Source organism: Pristis pectinata, chromosome 12 (genome assembly GCF_009764475.1).
Source record: "Pristis pectinata isolate sPriPec2 chromosome 12, sPriPec2.1.pri, whole genome shotgun sequence".
In the NCBI taxonomy this organism is placed as follows: domain Eukaryota; kingdom Metazoa; phylum Chordata; class Chondrichthyes; order Rhinopristiformes; family Pristidae; genus Pristis; species Pristis pectinata.
The window spans coordinates 31,094,567-31,117,912 of NC_067416.1; the positions used below are offsets into that span (position 1 = coordinate 31,094,567).

At 37.3% G+C, this 23,346-nt stretch overlaps 1 protein-coding gene across 1 annotated transcript in view; it reads right to left on the minus strand.

Annotated features, from left to right (window-relative positions):
• Positions 1–6,581: 6,581 nt before the first annotated feature.
• fra10ac1 (FRA10A associated CGG repeat 1) overlaps positions 6,582–23,346 on the minus strand; it is a 44,772-nt gene continuing 28,007 nt past the window's right edge. The window contains exons 10-14 of the mRNA XM_052027470.1: positions 21,617–21,659; positions 15,957–16,063; positions 13,139–13,189; positions 10,229–10,313; positions 6,582–7,299 (exon numbers count right to left, since the gene is read on the minus strand). Of these exons, the coding sequence (XP_051883430.1) occupies positions 7,257–7,299; positions 10,229–10,313; positions 13,139–13,189; positions 15,957–16,063; positions 21,617–21,659 (329 nt within the window). The 3' untranslated portion in view covers positions 6,582–7,256. The remainder of the gene's footprint in view (positions 7,300–10,228; positions 10,314–13,138; positions 13,190–15,956; positions 16,064–21,616; positions 21,660–23,346) is intronic.

Consider the following 23,346-nt stretch of genomic DNA (forward strand, 5'->3'; position numbering starts at 1 on the left):
CCCAAGCATATCACTGGAGAGTTATACAAAGTCTGACTGGGCCACATTAAGGCACCAACGTCAAAGTAGATATTAAAGGATGAAAAAGAGGTAGAGGGTTTAATGAGGGGATTTCAGACCTGAATGCAATGCTACCAATGATCATCTGACTAAATCTGGGGACAATTCATGAAGCAGAATTGGAAGGTGCAGATTTCTCAGCTAGTCCGGGACAAATTACAGCTAGAGGGAGCATTGAGTCCTAAACTGATAAGAATTTTAAAATCAAGACAATGCTTAACCAGAAGCCAATACAAGACAGCAAGTATTGGGATGATGGTTGGAAAGAACTTGGTGCAAGTTTGAACATGCAGAGGTGTTCTCCATGAACTCAGGTTTAGTGAGGGTAGAACAAGGGAAGCTGGCCAGGTGTGCATTGGGGTACTCAGATGCAGTGGTATGGTCAGGGGTCCATCAGCTATTGAGCTGAAATAAGGAGAATGCTGTGTAATGGTACGCATGGGGAACTACACAGTGTTAGTGATGATGTGAATAACCTGGTCCAAAGCCTAGCTCTAGGCCAAAAATGACATCAAGATGGAGAACAGTCAAGTGAAATAGAGACAGTAGCTAAAGAACAGATTTTGTGAGGGGTCTGACGGCAATGACTCGTGGAAACTTATGCTCAACAAAGTACCTGATGTCAGATGGTTAATCTGACAATTTACGGACAGTGGAGAAGGGGGTCAAGAAACTTGGTGAGGTTGAGTTGGGTGTCGCCAATGTAAATTAATGCAGAGCTTGGCACCTCAGGGACATGAGCAAACGCATTAAAGCAGGAGGAGGAAAAACCATTGTAGATGATTATCTGGTTAATATTTCATAAATAAGAATGGAACCAAGCAGGTGTGGTCCCGGCCATCTGAACAATGATAGAGGAGACTTACAAGAAGATGGTATGGTCAACTCTATTAAGGACTCCAGAGAGGACAATAGGAACAGGGAGGAAGTGATTTACATTTTTCACAATTACTTTCTGGCCTAGAAATTGGACCCATTTGTGCCTGAATTTTTTCATGCACAAGTCATCAACTAAAAGTGTTTTGATGTATTAGTGCCCATATTCTACCATTTGGGTAGCTGGATCTGCAATTCACCCGAACACAGATCCCTTTTTCCCATCGTATTTCTAGAACATGATGAAATCACTGAGAGCATCTCATTTTAATTAGAGAAACTGGATCAAAAAGTTACAACTCACACCTTCAAAAAATAATTTAAAATAAAACCACACGTACGTCATGCTCAAAGTACTGATTGAGAGGTATATGGACTGTTCAGTGCAGTTCATTGACCCTTTGATCAGTGAGACACTGACTGAAGCTTCTTGGGATCACACATGGCCAAGGGGTGTGATGAGCCTTCACCATCTGTCAGGGGTTGTTCCCCAGGAGCCCATGTACCATTACCCCCTTATCTCATCCCAGTGCTCTCCCTCATCTCCATGGTAGTCACATGGTTCCCACAAGTCAAGGCACGAATGGCACAGCAGTTGCAAGCCTAGCAAGCAGTTAGCTCCTATGAAATGCCAAAGTCAGGATGTAATGCATTTACAGCAAAGCAGTCCATGGTAACAAACTCCTGAAGCCAGGATGTGTACATTTCACAACTTCTTCTGTGAACTTTCACTTGGTGTTGGTGCCTAATGCAGCACTGATCTAGCGTTTACCAAGTATACGTAACTTTCAATTTCAAGGCAAGGATAGCATTAATGCCTTTGATGAGACCTATTTTGGTGTCATGGCAACAGAAGAAATCTGATTGGTGGGGCTCTAACAATGAGCTCCAGGAAAGAAAAGATGTGTCAGATGGAATTCAATATGAGGATATTGGAAAACGTTGATGTTGAACTCAAGAAAAACAAATTGGAATGTTTTCTTCGTGAGAGATATGAGCTGTGGAGGAACAAAGGATTTGATTCCATGAATAGAAATTGCTAACAGCGAGTACAAAGGTATAAAAGGTTTATTCTATCAATGACCCTTATCAGAAGGAAACTGCATTTGAGACATTCAGACCACCACTGATGAAAACTTTCTGCTTCAATGCAAGTGTAATCATTTGGTTTCACTCTCACATATAGCCAACACAAATTAACCACTAGTATTTCTTTCCCCCAACATATCTCCATCTAGAAGTTTCCTAAGGGTTCACCTTTCATTTTCTCTTTTCTAATCTGTCCTGAGGAAATAACATTTCCTACTGTGGGATTATCATTGATTTGTACTGAGGTCCACTTCTACCTATTCACAACTTATTAACCTTTCCACTGCCTCTGTGCAATCAGACTGTTTATCTACTATCCATCTTGCACGAACATCATTTTTACCCTGGTATGAGCAAAACCAGAAACCTTTATCATCTATCATCGCTAACCACTCCAACCACTTCCACCAGCCATTTACTCAAAGTGTTTCCAACTGATTTGTTTTGCTGAGCTTTTGCTCCATATTGTGAATTAAGTGGTATCTATTTTGACTTCTCTAGGATTATTCAGCACCATCCCTTACCCTCAGTGCTTTTGCCACTGAAATGGCCATCCATGCCATTGACACCTCCCTAAAATCAACTTTGGTAATGCTTTCCCACCCACCTCTCCTCCTCCAAAAGTGTTTGAAACTCTGCTTCCAATATTCCACTCACCCATTACCCTTGTATTGGCTGACATTAACTCCTGATTTCCAAGGCCACAATCATAAAATTCTCATCTGTATTTAAAGCATAGGTCCATCTGCACCTTCTCTGCACTACCTGAATAATTGTTTCTTCCTTTAACTCTGGCCTTATTGCACCATGAATGGCTGCAGTTTCCTATAATCCCTCCCCTGGCCTTCCATTCTTAACTCTCTCCATCTCCTCCTACTTTAAGAGGCCTCCCAATCATCATGACCAAGATTTTAATCACCCCTCTTCTAATATGGTGTGCATGTTTTCCAACTACTTCTGTGAAGCACTCTTTTACCTTTTCCTCTGTTAAAGGTGTTTCATAAATGGAAGAAATTATGAATATTGTTAAGGAACAAAATGACTTTTGGTCCCTATTGAGTCTTTCAATAGCTATTCAGCAGTACAGATACTAACTTTTGGAAGAAAAAGTGCTGTATTTAAGAATGAGTATCCTATCATTTGATCCTTCTAACTGGCTAGATTTTGTGGCTGGCAGAAATGTACTTTATACCCCTATTCTATTTCTCCTTTATATGCCATCTTGCAGGTTGTCTAGTCATACTGGAGCACTGCCCGTTATAGTTCATAGCAGCTTTGGGTACAGTCAGTTTTTAGTAGGAGCTAAGAACATGGTTTTTATATACATGCAAAATTGGGAGAATTTAATAATGAGTGATGGGCAACTCCATTACCACACTTTGTGTGATGGTGTATGTGATGGAATGTGCATCTCAGATCAAAATAGCATTGATTTCATCCCTGTGATTTGACAATAGTGTTATTGCTGCTGAAATTCATACTGTAATTTTGCAACCAATAAGGAAATATGATGCAGCAAAGCCAGCAGGCCATACACATACATGGATATAAGCAGATTGTTTTGAATTGGATTGGGAATTTAACAAAGCTTTAAAGATGGACTTAGATTTAATCTTTAAATCTTCTGCTTTGAAGTATACTAAATATACTTAACCTCATTGAAGAAGGTTGGCAATATATATTCTTCAAGGATATTTGAGAAAGTATTTCAACATTGTTATAAATCAGTCAAGAGTATATAACACAGGAAAGATTAGAAAAAATGTCTTTCCCATTTCAAAAGATGGTCTTGGATTTATTGTAGATTAGATTGCTAGTTTAAAGTAACAATATCCTTGCATGTAGATTTCACTCCCCTCCTTTTGAGTTTTCAGTCACTACTGATATTGGGGAGGACCTCAGTTGTCACCCTCTTATTTTACATATTGGTGCTCAATTTCATAATGCTGTGGTGTCCCATGGAAGGTAAAGAATTAGCTTCAACAGATAATTTTACATGGCATCCTAGCAGAGAATCTACATTTTTATTTATAAGTAACTTGTTGAGTATCAGGTGGAATCTAATTTCTGTCTCTTAACACACAAATAAGATGATTTAATGCTAATTTCACAAAATATCTCTCCAGGAAACAGGAATGGCTGAGTTCTTGGAATATTGAACTGCTCCTTCTTTGAAGGGGTTAAGATGGATACAATGACTGCTCGTCTCTCAACCAAAGGTCTGACCACTGCAGAGTTCAATATGTGATTGGCTTCTATACTTCATAGAACATTACTGCTGTCATTTTTACATTGATTTCTATTTTAGTTATTTTATTTATTCCTTTTGGGTGAATAAATGGATGTAATGACAAGATTTAATGATTAAAGATGTAATCAGTAGCTGCAGGTTGCAAATAAAGCAAATGTTTCTAGGAAAATGTGGCTTTCAGTAGCTCCCTTCTCATCTCACTCTTAATAATCGCAACATCCCCAACTTATCACTTCCACTTCTCGCTGCTATCAATTTTCTGGTAAGTGGACCTTTCATTAGATGATTTCCCCTCTTTTCGTGCCCTCTTCCTCTGTCACTTTCTACATCATTAACCCTCTTGCCACTCAATAACCTGAATCTCTTCCTGTTCTATTAATCTCGTTTTCTGCATCTTTTTTCTCAGAGGCTTTATCTGCTTTCAAAATTCAGCTCCTCTCCTCAAAAAGCAAAAGTAAGTTAAAGGAATAAGGTGCTTGGTTGGTATTACTGCTCAAAGCTGTATACTAACTGTACTAACTTTCCTAAGTTTCACATTCACAAGTTTTAAAATCTAGACGAATGATAGTTTGACTTCATATTAGTAAGTACAGTTAAACAGCAAAAAAGTGGTAATTTGGAACCAAAAATGATTGAAACATTGATGTGCTTTAAAGAAGAGGTTCAGGAGCTGGAGGCAACTACTAACCCCAACATTCGTAGAATGTAGAAATTACTCAGGCAGTTTTTGTTCTGAATGGGAACAGATGAACAGGTCAACACAAAAGTGCAGCAGAAGCATTCAAAATGTAAGATTTTATACATGAACGTATTTGCAGTCTAATTGTTTTGATATATTGGAAGCATCTAAAAAAGTGAATGAAGCAATATATTTTGGTGACAAATATAGAGATAAATTCTATTACTTCCAAACAATCTTGCCCTTCAGAAATATATTTTTTCATTTTATACATTTTTAAGAGTTATTGCTTGATTGTACTTAATTAATAAATGTCTTCCTTCTGATGTCATTCTTCAAGATAGGTTTATGAGGAAAATCCTATTAGGGGATACAATTCTCTAACTTGCTGTCCTTTCATTACACAACTCTTCTGATCTTTATTCTGATTGACACAGAAATAACATTCTGAGAACATGTCCAGTGGCAAATCTGTTCTTTCTATACTAATGAACAATAGGGCATGGGCAAAGAATTCTACAGAACTGCAGTTACTTTAAAAATACAGGAATACCGTATCACAGAAGACTGTACTTGTATGTTGTACCTTCCATAATAGGATTAGAATTTAAGAAGGGCCTAGTGTATTAGTTTTACCTATCTGTGCTAAGTAGATCAGAAATCTTGCAGCTGAATGTCAATCCACATTTACACAGAACTTGTGATATAAGGCAATAAAATATTATTCAGATAAGGCTACTGGTTAGGTTCAATGTCTCAACCTATGTTTAATTGTTACACTGGGAATAAACGATTAAGGAAGACATCATACTGAGAGTGAAGTATATATCAACATTTACATTAAATGAAAGAGCACATCAATTAAAATAAATTGATTATAATTCAAACATTAATTTTAATAATACATATTTTAATATTTTAGACATTTTTCTATTTATTAAATTCTTTCTTAATTTACTACTGCCATATTGATAAAGCATTACATAACCCATAGCACTGAAAATATTCCTTCTAGTCCTTTTATGCGTCGATACTAATACTAAATTTCTATCCCTTTGTCAACTCACCATCATCATTCAACCTTCCACAATTTTGAACAGTTGTATTCGTTATCCCATTTAATTCATAGCATTCTGTTTTAATTAGAAGTTTCTTATCAAAATCACATAATTTCATGCCTGGCTTCGTACAAATTTGTAGCATTTCAATCTGCCCAAACTCCTCAGAATACTTCAAATCTTAGGAATGAAACAATGTCTTACATACATTTCTTCTCAACTCCTAGTTATAATACATGCAAGCTCTAGAAACACAAGTCCATTTTTACACTTTTAATCATCCTTTATTTTAATCCTCTTGATTATTTTGCTCTTTCAATTTAACAATAACTTTAGAGTTCATTTGCCTTCTACTCTCCTCTCTCCCAGAGTATACTGTTTCACATTTCTCTACATTTGAATTGCAATTGCCACATATCTATATGCCAGGTACCTGCTGAAATAACCTGTATTTTGCTAATACTCAGTAATTCCCTCCATGTCATTGTGCATACGGAGAACAATATTTTTGCCTCTGGAGACAGTGGACAACAAGGAAGAAACAGATTACTGGAGCATTATGGAAAAATTTAAATGTACACAGTGGTTTATTTATGAGGATGAGTCAGCTGCCTAATAAGTGGCACAGCACTAATATAAAAAGTTGCAGAAGAAATACATTTCTTAAACCTGTACAAATTGTCCTCTAAAAAAACAGAAAGCAATTTATTACTATCTTCACATAAAAAGCAGAGACTTCACTGGTTACACTTTAGGATTTCATTTACATGTAAGCATCTCACTGAAACATATCAGAATATTTTCAACTAATAAATTAATAATCAAGTTGTTGTAACTTCATTGCCTTATTTAAGGAGCAAATCTATTGAGTTATTAAACAGTTTTTCCCTTCATTTGGAGTATTATTACCTTTGAAACTTATGAAGAATATGGAAATTCCCCCAGATTACTTCAACATATTACTGAATGTAGCAGGTAGCAGTTCTTCTGTGAACATTACAATGTAATTAACTCCTGCAAAATATTTCTATTTATCTTCACAATTTGTTCGTTTGGATTTACAGTGTTCAATTTTCTTCCAGGCTTACTCCTGTTTCAATGTGAAACATAAATTGCATTCCTGTGTAAAATTATGTTTGAGTCTGAAAGGACTAATCGGATATTTGAGTAATAATTAAGGGATCTTCGTTTGGAATAAAATTAATGAAGTGATTAACCTTTGGTATCCTCTTCAAAGCACTGGTCACAGAAACATGTCTTCAAAATATTCATCAAATTCATCCTCCCTGCAGATGAAGGATAGAGTTTACCATAGTTTTCATTTCATTATTTGATTTCCTGTGGTATTGTTCACAAACAAGTTAAAATCATTCTCTTTCTGCTGCCTCTATTCCCAATCTCTATATATGTCCCCTTGTATTTGTCTTGTCTTAACTCTATACCGGTTCTGTTTTCATATTTCTCTCACACAGCCATCCTTGCTGTGTCTCTTTACAATTCTTTTTCTGAATGCCACCAAATAAAATTACAATTAACCTCATCTTTGGAAGAGAATTCTGACTCTACCCTTCCTGCATCATGCATGTTCCTTGATAGTTATTCTCAGTACCTTTATATCTTGCTCATGTTAACAGAATATTGTTTTTTCTCCAAAGTGACCTCAGTCTACTTTTCTCACAAGTTGATCTCTAGATTCTTCTTTTTCTCAAAAAACTCTGCTGAAATATAACTGATAATAATTAATGAAAAAAGAAACTTCCAATTGACACAGGAAAATAATTATTTGGAAATAGTCAAAAATTAATAGGGATTTTGCTACACAAGGATAATATTCAGGAAACTATGCCTGTGCCAATGATATTTATGCCAACGTGCCAAAAGCACAGGCTCATTAAGACCAAATGCAGTATGTGACAACACTGAAGATCTCAGGGTGCAGGGTGACAGAACACAAGTCAGGGAGTTAGCTATAAGCTTGCTTACAAACAGCATCTTCACTACATGTAAAGAAATGCATTTAATTCTCAACTGCATATGAAGAAATGTGTTTCATTCTGGTCAGTATATTAGCATGGAGTTCCAAGGTAAAAGACCCAGAACAATCATAGAAAAAAAACATAAAATCAAAACAAATACTTGATGAAGGAGGCATTTAGTCCATTGTGTCTATGCCGACTGAAAAAGAACTACCCAACCTAATCCTACCTTCTAGCACAGCATGTGATAGCTCTCCAAGTACCTTTTAAATGTGATGAGAGTTTCTGCCTCAAACACCCTTTCAGACAATGAGTTCCAAACTTCTACCACCTGGATGAAAAAAATTCCTCAATTTCCTTGCTAATTCTTCTACCAATACGTTAAATCCATGCCTCCCGGTTTTGACCATTCTAATAATTTAATAATTATATACCCATCAATTGATCTCCCTTCAGACTCCTCTATTCCAAGAAAACACCACAGCTCATCTAAGCTTTCCTCATAGCTATAGCTTTTCAGAGCTGGCAACATACACATAAATCTCCTCTGCACCCTCTCTGGTACAACTGCATCTTTCCTGTAATGTAGTGACCAGAGCTGTATGCAGTACTTAAGCTGCCTAACTAGTGCTGTATACAGTTCTAGCATAACCTCCCTGCTCTTATAGTCTATGTCCTCCTACATTTGATGCCCTTTCTTGTGAAGATGGTTGCAAAAAAATTGAAAGAACCTCACCCACATCCTCTGCCTCTTGCATCCACACACTTCCTTGCTTCCTTTTATGCCCTGCTCTTTTTTTTGTTATCCTCTTACTATTTTCATATTTATAAAAGATTGGTAGCTTTTCTTATTTTACTTGCCAATATTTTTCATACCCTTCTTTTGCTTTCCTAATTTCCCTTTTATTTTCTCTCTAGACCCTCTATGCACTTGCAGGTTCTGCTGTATTTAGCTCCTTCTTCAATGTTGCCATTGTTTAGTAAATACAAAATCACACGTCCTCTTATTGGAACTGGTATATACTGGCTAAAATAGATTTGTGTCCTCAATCACTTTTATATCGATCGTCTTCTAGTTAATATTAGAACAAAAGAAACTCCCCACTGTTAGTCCTGAAGCTTTTGAATGTCAGAAGTGTGCTTATGAATTTGTACCTCTATCTCCTTCTGCCTGTTTGGACATCTATAGATCAGTCCAAACAAGTGTGATCCATTCTCATTCTTCAGTTCAACCCTTTTAGTTTTGCTCGTTGATGCTTTAAACAATATTATCCCTTCTCACTACTGTGCTAGATTCTTTAATCAATACTGCCATTTCTCCTTGCCTTTTTTTATTACCCTATTTCCTCTGTGTAACTAGGCCATTAAGCTTTTAGTCTTATCCTTCTTTAAGCCACATTTCCACAACAGCTATATAATACTCATATGTGTCTGTCAGTGTATTCAAATCCTCTGCCTTTTTCACTTTTTTCCTTGCATTCAACATAAAGACCTTTAAATACATCCAGACTCTTTTTCTCTCTATTTTCTATCTTCTAATCTTTTTAACAAGGTAGTTAAGTAGATACCAGGGGTTAGGCATTCAGGATAAAAGAAAAGACAAAACAATTTGAAAATGTTTAGATTGGAGAAAAAGAATAAGGGTAATGAATGAGGGAAATAGTAAACTATGGAGGCAGACAGTTTTTGTATGTTCATGTCCCTGAATTGATGTTCAACTTATATCCCTTTTAATTGTTATTACATTGGGGTACGTTAGACAATAGTATGTCAGACAATGGTATGTTAGACAATGGTTATAATACTGAACTGGTAATCCAGAAGTTTGGATAAATTTCTTAGTAATACGAGTTCAAATCCCAATATGGCAATTGAGAAATTGAAATTCTATGAATTAATCAAATAACAAAGCTATTGTCAGTAATGGTGATCAGTGCCATAAAGATTCTCCTGATTCACTAATATCCCTTAGGAAAGTAAATCTGTTCTTAGTTGGTCTAGCCCAGTTACACCTGTAGACTGACAGCAATGTGACTGACTCTTCTGCTTTCTGGCCCAGCAAAACATTCTATTCCAGGACAATCAGGGATAGCCAGTAAATTCCGGGATCACATCTCATGAGTGAATAAAAAAAATACTGGATTTTTTATATTAGTATTATTTTACAGATACTCCAAAGAGAATTTATGTTCTTTCCTGACTTTTGAATATAGATGAGAATGTAAATTGGCAAGCATACCTAGTCTTATCTTCAGCATCCTGACTCGGTCCTTTCCAATATTCAGCCTCCGAGGGATCATCTGTATTTGGTGTATCTTCTGATTCTGATTTAATAATTACATTTCATTAAAAAGTGATAAAACACTAATTTTAACATGACTAAATACAATAAATGGGAAATAATCAAATATTTTGGTATTACTTTGGGATTTTTATATTAATCATTTTCAAGAAACAGGCAACTGAATAGAGCTCCTCGCTACTTCCATTTACTCAGAAATAAGGTGCTGAACTGTTTATTGTAGTTATGGAGCTAACTGACTTCTGAGCACATTAGGTAAATATGAATAAAGATCCTAATCATTGTAGAAGCATATTGTATACATAACTTTATGTGGTAAACAACTTTACCACATTAAAAAAAAGATTGAATGAAATGTAACTGAATTCCTAAAGCCAAAGAACATAGTGATATCCATAGCAAACTTAACATTATATCACTGATTTTAAAGAAATGTTTAAGTTCTTAATGAACAGGAGAATTTTCTTCAACAGTAATTGCTTGAATGCAAATGGTGTGTTTCTAACATAATGACTCCTATTCCAACTTTTGTTGTAAGTCCATTTCAAAGATCAACTGAAATTACCATGCAAAGCTCTATGGAAAATATGGTACCAGCTGCCTGCAGTACTAGTCTTCCATGCAAGTGGTACAGTTAACAGTACATTCCATTTTAAATCTATCGAATGGAATTGCTGGGTTCAATGTGAAATCGGAAACCTCCTGCACTTCCACTAAGTTGCCACCTGGTGGTGGTGGAATAGCCTCTTCTGTTGTCTCAAGAAACAAGTTCTTTCATCCTGATTTTGGAAAGCCAAGTAGATTTCTGTAAATTTTCAATCTCAACCTTTGTTCCTATGTTTTAGCCTTTTGAGCTTTTTAGTTGCCTCCACATATTCTGATCTTGCTAATGTGACATATCAGAGTTGAAAGAAGCCAGTGTTGGTGATTGTTATAATCATCATTAATTGAATCTTGTGCACTGCCAACATGCACGTGCTACAATCCTACATGCAAGTGTTGCTCAAAATGAACAATGTGATTTTTCAGATACAATATCTGGCAACAGGCAATTTTCCAAGACACAAACTGAACATATTTGTTACTCTAACTTTTGCAACTTTCTTCTTGATTCAGGACTCCACAAGCCCTCTTAGGCTTCAAATAGCATGTTCAGACTACTTAATTTAAATGACAACTTAAGAATAAGGTTAATTTTGAAGTAAGCAATAATAAAAGAAGAAAGCAAGGTTTCACTTAAGAATATTGATTAATTGAATTTGTTACAAAGCAATCAACAATTTTAAACAGCAGGATTTAAAAATCTGTAAAAGGTGGAAATCTGAAACAAAAATAGAAGATATCTCTAAAAGACTAGGTGACAATGGGCAGATGGAAAACTAATTATATTCAGAATTGCAAATAAATATTTTTAAGAGAGTAAAATGACAAAGAGAGGAGGAGAGAAAGAATAAAGTCAGAAGAGAAGGCAATGAGGAGCAGGGGGATATGGTGAAGGAACGAGTGAAGATGAGGAAGAAAGAGAGAATAAAGGAGAGAACAGAGAAAGATGGGGAAGGGGGGAAATATAAGGAGGGGAAGGAGGGGAGGAACGGAAATAAAGAGGTGGAGAAGTAGGGGAAAAATTGTGGAGGGGAGAAGGAAGAAGAGAAGGAAAAGATATACCAGAGAAAGACATAGATTGTAGAAAAAAGGATAAAGGATGGTGAAAAAGAGTGGGAAAATGTGGAGAAGGAGCAGAAAGAGTTAGAAAGGAGGGGGAAATAAAGAGATGGAGAAGAAGGTGAGAAGAGGTAGAAGAGGGTGGGAAGAGATGGAGGAGAGGGAAGAGGTAGAGAAGGCGGGGGAAGAGGTAGAGAAGGCGGGGGAAGAAGTTGATAATGGAGAAGAGGTCGACAAGGATGGGAAGAGGGAGAATGAGGGGAAGTGGTGAGAAGGGGGAAGAGGTGGAGAAGGAAGGGGAAGAGATAAAGGAGAAAAGGAGGTAAAGTGCATGGGGAATAATACAAGGAAGGAAAAGTGAAGAATGATTATTGGTACAAAAGACAAGCAATTTGTTAGATGCCATAAATAGTAAATTAATGAGAATAAATATGTCTAAAAAGCCAGTAGCAGAAAGCAGAAAACTGGTCCATAATAACTAGGTGAAAGATAATAGGAAAAGAGAAAAAGATGAGTGGAAGGTGGGAGGAAGAAAATATTTAGGAGTAGATCTGTACAAGGTTAAGCATGGTGCAAGAATTTTAACTGTGGCTCTTTCAAAGCTATTTAGGTAACATGGTTGGCTTTGAAGGGCAAGTCACCAATTCAAAACTACAGAAGCAAAAGTACCTTATGTCGGCTTTATTTAATAATAAAATGCTAATGGCTTTAACTGACAGAAAGAGCTTGCAGTTATAAAGCTCCATCACATTTTCATGTTCTTCCAAAATACTTGACAGCCAATGAATTGCTGCTGAAATTTACTCAGTTTTACAAGCTATCTTCCACACAAAGTCCCAAAAGCAGTAGTGTGTATTAGGGATCATTTAATATTTTTTGGAAATATCAATTCAGCACTAAATGCTAGGCATTAAGACAAAATTGATTCTGTGCACAAGTATTGCAGCTAGGCTTTAAATTATAACCTTCTGACTTAAATGTGATTGTGTTATCACAAAGCCTATGCCAATATCCTATCTAAAAATTGCATCAACAGATTAAACTTTTTAGGGTTCTATTGAAACAAATTTAATTCAATTGAGATCTAAAACCAAATAATGGCATATGAAAGGAATGAACACAAAATAAAAGCAATACTAAACGCAAAGTAAGAATTCATAGCAAGTATTGTTTATGAAAAGCTACCTTTATCAGAATCATGACCATCACTTTCTGTTCTGCTGGTGGAAGATTTGCCTGCATAAGTAGAAAACAAATTTCAATCTGTAACATTATATATAGGATTTAATTAAATATAATAAAACAGATGAACAAGTTAGAGGATGAACCTTCTATTTATATTAATGGGACACTGTGAAGTTTTAACCAAGAATCTAGATCTTGGTTAAGAATCAGCAGGGTTGACTACACTGTACTCAATCAATAGGGGAGAGGTTGTGGGCGGGCCTTGTTATTAGCATGGCAACAAAATATGCCCTGACTTGGGTCCAGAAGATCAGGCCCATGAGACTGTGGTTCCAGGTCCCATGCCCAATCTAGTTTCCAATCTCAGACTCAGTCTGGTAACTGTGCTTCTTGTCAACATCATGCCGGACTTAGATTCATTTTTCAGGGAGCAAGCATCACTGGCAAGACAAACATGTATTGCCCTTGAAAATGTGGCGAGCCACCTTCTTGAACAGGACAGCCCTCCAGGTGAATGTACTCCCAGAGTGCACTTTCGTGTGAACATGATAACCGAGTTCAGTTCCAGAATATAGTAAAGACGAAGAAAAGCTGATATACTTCTAAGTCAGGATGGTTTGTGACTTGGACTGGAACATGTGGTTTTCCCATACACTTTCTGCTCTTGTCCATCTTGGTGGTTGCACATTTGGAAGATTTTGTTGTAGTAATATAGGAATATTGTAGATGGTGCATACTGCGGCCAACGCACATTTTGTAAATGTGGCAGAACATGGTACACCAGCAGTAAATGAATAATGAGAATGGAATGCCAATCTAGTGGGCTTCTTAATTCTGAATGGCATTGAGGTTCTGCTTGGTTGTTGGAGTTGAACTCATCCAGACAAATGGAAAGTATTCCTTCACATTCCCAATGTGCCTCAGAGATGACAGAAAGGATTTGGGTGCCACAAACTGAGTCACTTGCAACAGGATCTCTGGTTCTGAATGACCATTGAGCTATAGAATCTATATGGCTGTCAATGACAACCTACAGAATGCTGACAGTGGGGAACTCAGTGACATCAAAGCTACTATATGTCATGGGTAGATGACAAGACTCTTGTCATCGATAGCCATTGTCTAGCATTTGTGTGACCCAAGTATTGAAGCTACTCATAAACCCATGCCTGAACGTAGTTGAAATCTTTCTGCAAGCAAATAGGGACTGCTTCATTTCCTGAAGAGTTACGAGTGGAGTTGTGTAATTATTAACGAACATTACTACTTCTAATTTTATGATAGAAGGAAGGTCATTGATAAAGCAGAAGATAAGAGAGCTTAGAACAGGATTCCTGTTATGATACATCCAACAACCATTTTCCTTTGTGCAAATTATGACTCCAACTACTGGAATGTTTTTCCCTAGATGTCCATTGACTTCTGTTTTACCACAGCTTCTTGATGCCATACTAGGTCCAATACTGGCTTTATATGAAAGGCAGTCACTCTCAATTTATGCTTGAAGTTCAACTTTTGAACCATGTTGAACCAAGATCATGATGAAACCAGGAGCCAAATGACCATGGTGAAACCCAAATTAGGCTAAGTTGAGCAAGTTAGTGGGGAATATTTGCTGTTTGATAGCACTGTCATTGATACTTTCCATCACTTTGCTGATGATTAAAAGTAGACTAATTGGACAATAATTAGTTGGACTGGATTTGTTCCTACATTTTGCGGAAAAGACACACCACAAAAATTTTCAAAATTGTCAGCGAGACGCCAATGTTATATCTATACAGGATCAGCCTGGCAAAAGGTGTAGGGCCTGATGTTGTCTGGTTGTCCAGTCCTCCCTGTTGTTTCTTGATATCATGTGGATAAAGACTGACTTCTATGATGATGGGGATTTGGAAGGGAGTTGAGTTGGATCATCCACTCGGCACTTCTGGCTGAAAATTATCACAAATGCTTTTGCTTTGTCTTTAGCACCTACAGACTGGGCCCCACAATTTTTGAGGATTGGGATATTTTTGGAGTCTTCTTCCATTAGCCATTCAATTGTCCAACATTATTAAATGTGGCAGGGGCTACAGAGCTTTGAACCAATCCATTGGTTGTAGGCTAGTTTTTGTCCATTTACTCATGAAGTTTCTGTTGTTAAGCACTTATATATTCCTGTGTTCCAGCTTCACCAGTTTGGGACTTCATTTTTAGGTACATACTGCTGCTTTTGGCCTGGTGTTCTCTACTTCTAACTGAACCAGAGTTGGTCTCCTGGTTTTGCTGTAATGATTTAATGATGGATATGTCAGGCTACGAGATGACAGATTATGGTGCAATACATTTCTGGTGCTTCTAATGGCCCAGAACACCTAATGGATACCCAGCTTTGAGCTACAGGATCTATTGTGCGTCTATCCCATTTAGCAAGACTGTAATGCCACACAAAATGAATGCTTTCCTCTGGGTGTTTCCATAAGGACTCTGTGTAATCACTCTTATCAATGACATAATAGATAAATGTATCAGTTAAGGACAAGGCCAAGGCTTATCCTTGTTCGTGGCTCACTTACTACCTCCCATGGACCTATTCTGATTACCAAGGATTTGGGCTCAGCAATGATTGGGCCCCAGGTATTCTTTTTATATTGTTATACAGCATGGAATCAGGCCCTTTGGCCCAACTCACCCATGCCAACCAAGTTGAATGTCTGAGCTAATCTCATATACCTGAGAAATGTATCTATTTATTGAATGAATAAGAACATTGTAAACTCAATAACTGAATATGTGGTGAGCCGCAGCCAAGGAGCTACATTTTCTTGTTACTTACCCGTGCTTTTAGAACATTGCTTCTCTCCGGTCTTGGTTATCTTTTCTGCTGGAGCATCATGGTGTTCCTCTTTACATTTCCTCTTTGCACCTTTTACTTCTTTCCTCCTTTAGCAATATTTAACAGACAATGTAAAAAAAAATCTGATTCCTGCAAACATTGTATTATTTTGTGCAATGCATAAATGAAACACTTATTACACCATTACTGATCCATGACATTAGCCATCCCATCAAAGTCAAAAGATCACAGGTTTGAATGCCACACTTGAGACTTGATCAGGGCTTGCTTTTCAGATTGTTTCCGAGGGATTGCTGCACTCTCAGAAGTGCCAATCATGTTTCCTTATAACAGAGAATGGCCTCCTTCTATGCTGTAAGGAAATACGATGGTAGCTGAGTAACAGTTTTGGGAAGCCAGGCAGCAAGTTACTTGTCACAGATCTGGTTCATTACCTAAAGACTTGCAAATGGAATTGAACAGTCTGCATTCATCACAGAACATTCCCACTTTGCCATTATAATGGACAGAAGGTTTTGATGAAGCACCTAAAAAAATGGTTGGGTCTGGTACTCTGCCCTAAAGACTCCAGCAGTAATGCCCTGAAGCTAGGATGATTGATCTCAAAACAACTAAAACTACATTCTTTTGTGTGAGCTATGATTCTAGTCTATTGGAGAGATTTGCTCTTTTCACATTGACATTCATTTTGCTAAGGCTTTTTAATGTTAAAATGCTTCCTTGATAGTAAAGGCAGTTACTCTCATCTCACATCTGAAATTCAGATCTTTTGTTTATGCTTGGACCAAGGCTTTGATAAAGCCAAAGCCAAGCTGAACATCAGTGATGAAAATCAAAAAAAAACTGCAGATGCCAGAGATCTAAAATAACAGAAAATGCTGGAAACACTCAGTAGGTCAGGCAGCACCCGTGGAAAGAGAAACAGTTGATGTTTCAGGTCTGGGACCCTTTGTCAGAACTGGGAAAGAGAGAAACAAGTTAAGTCAGTAGTAAAGAAGGTTCGGGAGGGTTGGGTGGAATTATGTGAAGTACTTTAATAGGGTAAGTTCAAATGGACTAATTGGGGCAGTTACAAACACATTATCCTTCTTTATCTGTGTAACATGTTATTAAAAGTGGGGCTGTGGAAATGCCCAGAAGGCCAAACTATAAGAATAGAATATGAAAACCTGAGCCAAAATGATGTCAGGCAGAAATGGCCAGGTCTAATACAGGTACAAATGGCCAAGTCTGCTAAAGAATGAATTACCTAAGGTTGCAGAGTTTGGTATTGAGCTTGCAAGTTTGCAATGTGCCCAGACAGATGATGTCAAGTGAAAACCAGTGGTGTAGCAATGCTGGACCTGCTTGGCTGGGATTTTGCTGGGTTCTGAAGGGTTACATTCTTATGGCACTCTAGATGTTGACGCAGCTGGTACAAAGCATGCTGCAGCAGAACAAATGTCTCTGTCCTATTAAACAAATCAAAGCTGATGAGAGTTCAAATAATAACAAACAGTGTACTGGAATGTTCTCGTAAAGCAAAATAGGTCACAGGATTGTAGCAGTCTTTGTAGTAACATCCATTGCAATACCGATGCAGATATATAGGAAAGACTTAATTGACCTTTTGTCTCTAGATAGGCTGGCTATGAAATAGCTACAGGATGTAGAAAGGATAAAAGGAGCCCCAAGCTTGTCCTTAAGACAATTAACCTCTGCACCAATGTGGGAAGATGAAATAGGTCTGTGAACTCAGAAGGTCAGCAGAGGAAATGTGACTACTATTAACAAGCCTGTTGAGGACAATGACTTTTGAAAGGAGGCAACATTGATTGATTGATTGATGAATCAATCAAAGGGATGTTTTGCTGTGATTGGATACTGTCCTGCAGTAGGGGTATCATCTTAGGTTGGTCAAAATGTGATAACTAACGTTTGTACATTGGTCAAGAAAAAGCTCATCTATGATGTGTAAGTTAGAAATGGATGATGCAGGTCACTTGTAATTATGCTTATAGTATAATAAGTGCAAGTTTTGATTTTTTAAGTCATCCTAGGGCTCTGTATCTGGGTGGCTTCTTTGCCACTCAAATAATTCAGTAAGAACAAAGGAAATTGGGTCTTGACTGATTACTACAGTTACAGAGAATGACTGAACTCCCACAGAATACTGTGGGTGCAGAGAGTGACTGAATTCCAATAACAGTTCCAAAGCCAATGAGGTATCAAATTTTAAGGCAGAAGGTTTTCCAAGTTTGTCTGAAATGAAACCCTAAACTCGGTGTCTAGGTAAATGCTAGGTGATCTGTTTGGTTTCATTCCAACTGTATTTCAATGCAGCAATATGATATAATTGAATGAGATCTACACTTTTCCAAAGGGCAGTTTAAATCAACTACATTGCTGTCCGTTCAAAGTCTCATACTGGGCTGACTAAAGACACCAAATTTCCTTCTCCATGGGACATTAGTAAACCAGATGTGTTCCAGATGATGTTTGATGGACCTTGCTGTTTGTTTAATCTTTCCTTAACTTGAGCAGTGATCACATCCAACATAGTTAGTTTGCAGGGAAGTATTTTGAGATAGTAGCACTGACTTTCCAGCATCCTTTGGAGACTTGACCGGAGGTTTGGCAGTAGCTTGATGAGGCATCTTCAATTCTGCACCACAGGAGGATGTTTGGATTTAGTGAAAAATGGGAGGGGTTGTATGCTTTGGCAGCAATGTGAGAAGTATCCTGAGGTCTTGAAATACTAGAGAAAGTCTTGTGGTTTGGATCTACTTACCAGGTTGAGGTTTTTGCACCACCCTCAAGGAACATTCTGAATTTGAGGCTGGCACGTGGGGTGTATCTGATTCCAGTGGGCCCTGGAATTTATAAGTACTTAAAGAGGCAGAGAATGGAAGGAAATAGACCATGTGCAAGCAGACAGGATTAGTCTGGATTGGATTCATGGAGAGCACAGACATCATGGGCTGTATTGTTCTATGTACTTGGAAAGGGAAAGTATGGTATAAGTCCCAGAGCACAGAACTGTGAAAGGTCAGATAAATTTTGACTTCATTGGGAAAGCACTGGTTCCATTATCACTGGGCAATCACAGGACTACCTGAATGCCTGGTGGTACTGGGTGAGGGGGGTCTAAGATTTCATGGGACTAGGAAGTTCCAAAGATATGATTAAATTGGGAGAATTAGAATTCAACACTATTTTGAAAAGTGCAAAAAACATGGGAAAGAGGAAGTACCCAAACTCTTATGATCTGACTGTGGTAGGTGGACATTACTTAGATCTAGAAACAATTCTTAACCTTATAATGAGTACTACATGTTGATAACAAATTTTAATGATGTTAGAAGAATAATTAGAGGGCTTTTTATTGGAACTAATGTTATTTCACCATTCCAATCGATGATTTATGGAGTTACAAAATGGATTAAAACTGAAAGTTGGTATGACGTAAATGCTTTATAATGTGTTAGCACTGTAAACATACTGAGAAAACCTCCACAGATGAGCAGGTTTTAAATGCCTGTGTATGACTAACCTCTTTTCTAAGAATTTCAGCCTATCCAATCTCAGGCAGCTTCTTGACATGATTTGGGCATTTTGGTGTTTTTAACTTTTGTTGAGCATATGACTTTAAGGTCTGTGAAGACTTCTATATGTCAGGGTTAGAGTTATCAATGAATTTATTCAGTATGTGGCCATGTTTGTTCCAAGACTTTGAAACGGATTTCAATTTTACTTTACACACTACCTTGGACATTCTCTTTTTTTGCTGCTATTTTGCCTACCATATGTGAGACACCATCCATCACATCAAAATGTCACTTTTGTGCTGAATAAAGAGAACAAAAAGCTGGACAAGAGAAACTGGGTTTGGAACGGACCTGCAAGCAAATATCTTGGTTAGAGTTAGGAGATAGGGCAAGTTCGGGAGCTTGAACATCAGAAAACACTTTCAGTCAGAACAGGATGAATAGCAATTGGCAGCACAGTATTTGACTGGGCTAAGCAAAGAAGTATGGGTCTGAGCTGTTGTTAGGATGCATTTAGGATGTTAGGAACAAAGAGGTGACTGGGAAGCTGTCTAGAGACCAAGTCTAACACTGAACCACCAAATAGGCATTTTACTTTTGTGGGCGCTCAGTGGAAGAGACCTATGGATGAAAACAGAAGTGCACATTGGTATAGCAACTAGAAATTCAAGACAGCACTTGCAGCTGGCAAAGGAAGAATGAATGAATTGAATGAAAATCCTAAAAACTGTCGATGCTGGAGATTTGAAATAAAAATAGAAAATGCTAGAAACATTCAGCAGGTCAAACAGCATATTTCCAGAATGAAATTTTAATTTTGTTTCTGTTTCTACAGATGCTGCCTGACCTTCTGATTGTTTCTAGCATTTTCTGTTTTTAATGCTTAGCTTGAAGAATATTTTATGTGGAAGTGCAGTTGAGCACAGCAGAAACTTTTCCTAAACTAATCGTAAAACAAATTTATGTAGTGCCCCTACAATGCTTCATACCAGTTGAGGTTCTCTTGAAGTGTAGTTACTGTTGCGGTGTAAAAAAACCCAGCAGCTAATTTGCGCTCAACAAGCTCCCACAATAGCAATATGATAATGATCACGTCACCTGCCTTTTGTGACTTTAACTAACAGATAAATATCGACTATGACATCCAGTATATTTCTTTTGCTCTTTTTCAAAATGGAATCCTTTGTGTCCATGTGTGCGAGAACAAGAGACCTCTCTAACATCACATATAGTGGACAATACTTCTAAAAGTACAGTACATCCACAGTTATCATTTTTTAATTTTAACTCTGCTAGAAACAAAAGAAAAACATGCAAACAGGATATGGGACTAAATGGTGCCAAAGGGATATCAAAATCAAAATCAAAATAATCAATTCGTAATCTGCAATCACCAAATAATTACAAACTTAGGCAGCAACATCAGATCCAAGCTTAGTTTGGACCTGACAGGCTCTTTATGTGAATACATGCAGCATTCATTACAAGATAGGTGAATTAATAGCATAAATGAAATAAATGGGTTTGATCTAAAAGCCATTATAGAAACATGGCTGCAAAGTGAAAAGGTTGGAAATTAAATTTTCCATGATATTTAACTTCTAGAACAGATAAGTAAAATGGAAAAGGAGGTGGGAAATTGTCTTATAAATTGAAACAAACAAAATACCTAAGGGAAATGTCAGGCTAAATGCAGTACTGATGATTCCTCTGGCCAGAGAGTTAGAGTATCCAGATGTCATGTCTCAAAATAAAGGGATGGCCTTTGAATGGAATGGATGAGAAGAAATGTCTTCACCCAAATGGCGGAAAGTCTTTGGAATTCTCTATCCCAGGGGTTAATGGAACTCCAGGCACTATATTCATGACAACAACTGACAGATTTTCGGATTTTAAGGGAATCAAGGAATATTGGGTTTGTTGAGGAAATTGGCACTGAGGTTAATGATCAGCCGTAAGCTTATTTAATGGCAGGGCAGATTTGAGGGCTGAATGGTCTATTCCTGCTTCCATTTCTTACATTGTTACCTAATATGCAATATGACACAAATAAAGCTTGTACATCTTTCTTTCCGTTTGTTTAATGCAGCAACATAGAATAATGCAACTTACCTGTGATGATAGTTCAACTTATAGGAGCACTCACTGCACACTCCTATGAAGGAAATTAAACACAATTAAAACACAAATTCAGAAAGATTAACACATTTGATTATAAATTAGAAAGCTTGATAGCTAAGTACCAACTTTTAGTCTGTATGATTTGACTGCGTTGTTTATTGCATTTTTTTCTGATCCACATTGGTCATACATTCATGCACTGCTGACATGAAACAATAATTATATATTTCAATGCATAAAATTTGAGAATGATAGTACTTGAATACCTGTGTTTAAATGTCCAGGGATTAGAGATTGATACATACAGTGTTGAATTGATCATTAGAATGACTGGTAAATTGTTAAGTTGGTTTATTAATTGATCTGTATGAACAGTATGCAAGACAAGTTTTTCACTGTACCTCGGTACAAGTGACAATAATAAACCAATTCCAATATGTCCCGAGGTACAATGAAAAACTTGTCTTGCATGTCATTCATACAGATCAATTCATTAAAAGAGTGCAATGAGGTAGTACAAGGTAAAGCAATAACAGAGTGCAGAATAAAGTGTTACAGTTACAGAGAAAGTACAGTGCTGGTAGACAATAAGGTGCAAGGTCATAACAAGGTAGATTGTGAGGAAAGAGTCCATTTTATCGTACTAGGGAACTGTTCAATAGTCTTATAACAGCAGGATAGAAGCTGTCCTTGAGCCTAGCGGTACGTACTTTCAGGCTTTTGTATCTTCTGCCCAATGAGAGAGGGGAGAAGAGAGAATTCTGGGATGGGTGGGACCTTTGATTATGAGGCTGCTTTACTGAGGCAGCAAGAAGTGTAGACAGAGTCCATGGGTGGGGAAAGCTGGTTTCTGTGATGTGCTGAGCTATGTCCATAAACTCTCCGCAGTTTCTTGCAGTCACAGGCAGAGCACTTGCCATACCAAGCCGTGATGCTTTCTATGGTGCATCAATAAAATTTGGTGAGAGTTGAAGGGGACATGGCAAATTATTTTAGCCTCCTAAGGAAGTAGAGGTGCTGGTGAGCTTTCTTGACTGTGGTGTCAACGAGGTTGGACCAGGACAGACTATTGGTGATGTTCACTCCTGGGAACTTGAAGAATGGACTGGCTTGGCTGCATTGTTACAATCTTGTGAAGTTTCATGGGTCGTTATCCTAGTACAATTAACAACTCTTGAATTTGAAGGCCTTGAGTACATAATCTCAAATTATATGGCCAAACCATATGGCCAAAAGAATACAAACCTTTCTTAAAGCAAATGCTCTTTTCAGATTTACCAGCTGCTCACATATTCCCATCTGTAAACATTTTATTTTCAAGTCCTTAAATCCAAATGATCTTACTTTCTTTATTTAATATTTCTTAAAACTGTTCCAGTTCTTTCTGCTTATCATCCATGGAAATAATGTTCACTTTTTCAATGACTGACTTACCTACCTTAGAATTAGTAAGCAGTGGCAAATTTTATTGCCTTTCCAACACCCTGCCATTTCCCAGATTCATAATCAAACAATTCCGCCCTTGTGCAGCCAAATTTGAAAGAACAATCCACTAAAAGAATTGTAGCAGTAAATAATTAACTAATCTCACAATCAACATACTTTGAATTTTAATAAACCTAAATGAGTGGTGAAACATCACATGAATATCAAAAACTAGAAGGCATACAAGATGGCTGTAATAATATGAAACATTATGTATTTTGTTTTAATAGACACTT